This window comes from Trachypithecus francoisi, unplaced genomic scaffold, assembly GCF_009764315.1.
Source record: "Trachypithecus francoisi isolate TF-2019V2 unplaced genomic scaffold, Tfra_2.0 Lachesis_group3, whole genome shotgun sequence".
In the NCBI taxonomy this organism is placed as follows: Eukaryota; Metazoa; Chordata; class Mammalia; order Primates; family Cercopithecidae; genus Trachypithecus; species Trachypithecus francoisi.
This window is the reverse complement of record NW_022681468.1, coordinates 114,022,134-114,024,623: the sequence shown is the minus strand read 5'-3', so window position 1 is coordinate 114,024,623 and position 2,490 is coordinate 114,022,134. Positions and strand designations below refer to the sequence as shown.

The 2,490-nt window shown below is 50.9% G+C and overlaps 1 protein-coding gene across 1 annotated transcript; it reads right to left on the bottom strand.

Moving 5' to 3' along the window:
* Positions 1-1,582: 1,582 nt before the first annotated feature.
* On the bottom strand, positions 1,583-2,024 carry LOC117071587 (60S ribosomal protein L36a-like). Its single transcript, XM_033191692.1, has one exon. It carries the CDS (start codon positions 1,951-1,953, stop codon positions 1,636-1,638), a length of 318 nt encoding a protein of 105 aa, XP_033047583.1. The 5' UTR covers positions 1,954-2,024; the 3' UTR covers positions 1,583-1,635.
* Positions 2,025-2,490: the final 466 nt, after the last annotated feature.

The window sequence follows — 2,490 nt, the reverse complement described above, 5'->3', positions numbered from 1 at the left end:
CTGCGCTAAAGAGGAGGGAGGGGAACTAGCTGAGCAATCTGTGCATTTAGCCACCCCTAGGTGTTGTCCAGGGGCACTTGTCCCCAGAGAGGAAGGCCAGCTCTGTCCTTGGAGGTTGAGAGCGAGTAAGCAGACAAGCACTGTGCTAGTTGCGTTTCATTCAAGATCTTCCCTCCACACCCAGTAAGAAAGGCATGACAGTAGGAGTTCAAAATCAGCCTGGGCAACAGAGCGAGACCTTGTTTCTACAAAAAATTTTAAAAAATTAGCCAGGTGTGCTGGCACATGCCTATAGTTTCAGCTACTTGGGAGGCTGAAGTGGGAGGATCACTTGAGCCCAGGAGTTCAAGGCTGCAGTGAGCCATGATGGCACCACCACACTCCAACATGGGTGACAGAATGAGACCCTGTCTCTAAAGAAAAAAAAAAAAAGGCATGACAGCCCCATTTTAGAGGTGAGAAAACTGGGGCCAGCCATGTCCAATGACTTGCCTGAGGTCACAGAGTTAGGCTGGGGTGCAACCAGGATGCAAACTTGCCTTTGCTAGTCTGGTGAAAGAACTGGGTATAAACAGAAACCCCAAAGCAGTGGGTGCCACGGACAGGACTGGAGGCTAAGAGGGGAGCAGGGGTGATTAAATACCCCCACCCCAATACTACCCCCAAGGCATCTGCTTATTCTGGACCCAGAAGGAGAGGTTGGGGGCATTTCTAGGTATCCTGTGGATACCACAGAGGTTATGCACACTCTGGCATAGTAAGCCAGGCAGAGTGGTCTGAAGGAAGGAAGTGGGGATGGGGGAAGGGGTAGAAGAGAAGGTGGGGAAGGAAGTAGGAGGGACTGAGGGGGAGATGGAGAAAGGAGGAGGAAGGAGGGAAGGAAGGAAGGTGGGGGAGGGAGGGAGGGGAAGGGGAGGGAAGGAAGGAAGGAAGGAAGGAAAGGGGAGGGAGAGAGGAAGGGAAGGAGGGAAGTGGTGAGGGAGGGAGGGAAGGAAGGAAGGTTGGTTGCCGGCCATGGTTGCATGTGTGTGCCTGGGTGGTTCTGTGTCCCTCTGTGTGTGCACGCATGTGCATGTGTGCATGAGTGCAACAGTTTTTTCTCCTTGGTCCTCTAAGTTCCTGTGAGTCCTGCTGGGCCAGGAAGTTTCCATTTGGGGCATGGCATTGGGATCCCAGTCAACAGCCCTAGGCTTGTCCACAGGCATGGGGGGTGGGTAGGAGGGTTGGAAAGGCAATGGGGAGGGGTGGGAGGGGTGAAACCTTCAGGCTTGGGGTGGCTGGGAGGGACAGTGAATGCCCCAGGCAGGCCTATACTCTGGGGGGCTCTCTTGGTTATTCCAGGCCAGACAGTCCCCAACACGCATGTGTACTCCAGGCTGCACGGCCCAGCTGGGATCCTTCCCCACTCCTTAGGCTTACTTTCTCTAGAAGCACTGGGCATTGCTGTGCCCATTCTGCACTGCGTTCTTCACACTCACAGTCAGTTGATCTGCCTGATTATCCCATGATGTGGTTAATGGTTACCCTCTTTTTTTTTTTTTTTTTAAAGAATATCACTGTATTTATTTTCCTACAGGTAATTTTTCTATGGCTTCAACATTTTCTTTTCAAATTAAAAGAAAAATTTCCCAAAGTTTAGAACTGGATCACTTGGCCCTTTCTCTTATCTCCTTTCAGTTTAAAATGCTTGCATCTCTTAATGGCCAGGGTCCTCTTGGATCTGCAGGTAGGCTCAGCACATTCCAGCCTTAGCACAATCTTCTTTGTGGTCTTAGCCTTATTCCGGAAAATTGGCTTTGTCTGTCCACCATAGCCACTCTCCTTCCGATCATAGCGCCTCTTTCCCTGGGCATACAAGGAATCCTTGCCCTTCCTATACTGTGTCACTTTGTGAGGCTGATGCTTACCACACTTCTTACAGAAGGCACTTCGGGTTTTAGGTACGTTGACCATCTTTGCAGCAAGGCTGTTTTGTCTATATGATGAAAACAAGAAACAGCGTCCAAAACCTTCACCTCGCACAGCTCTCCCCTAACAGGAAAGGGCCCCCTCTTTTGTTTTTTTTTTGAGACAGAGTCTCCCTCTGTTATCCAGGCTGGAGTGCAGTGGCATAATCTCAGCTCACTGCAACTCCACCTCCTGGCTTCAAGTGATTCTCCCGCCATAGCCTCCAGAGTAGCTGGGACTACAGGCGTGCGCCACCATGCCCGGCTAATTTTTTGTATGTTTAGTAGAGATGGGTACCCACCATGTTGGCCAAGCTGGTCTTGAACTCCTACCTCAGGTAATCCACCCACCTTGGCCTCCCAAAGTGTTGGGATTACAGATGTGAGCCACCACGCCTGGCCATCCTCATTTTTTTTTTTTTTTTTGAGACAGGATCTTACTCTGTTGCTCTGGCTGGTGTACAGTGGTGTGATCATGGCTCACTGCAGCCTTGACTTCCTGGGCTCAATGATCCTCCCATCTCAGTCTCCTGAGCTGGGACCA

Coding starts and splice junctions, on each gene's coding strand:
- LOC117071587 (XM_033191692.1), bottom strand. CDS start 1,953: ATGGTCAACGTACCTAAAACCCGAAGTGCCTTCTGTAAGAAGTGTGGT.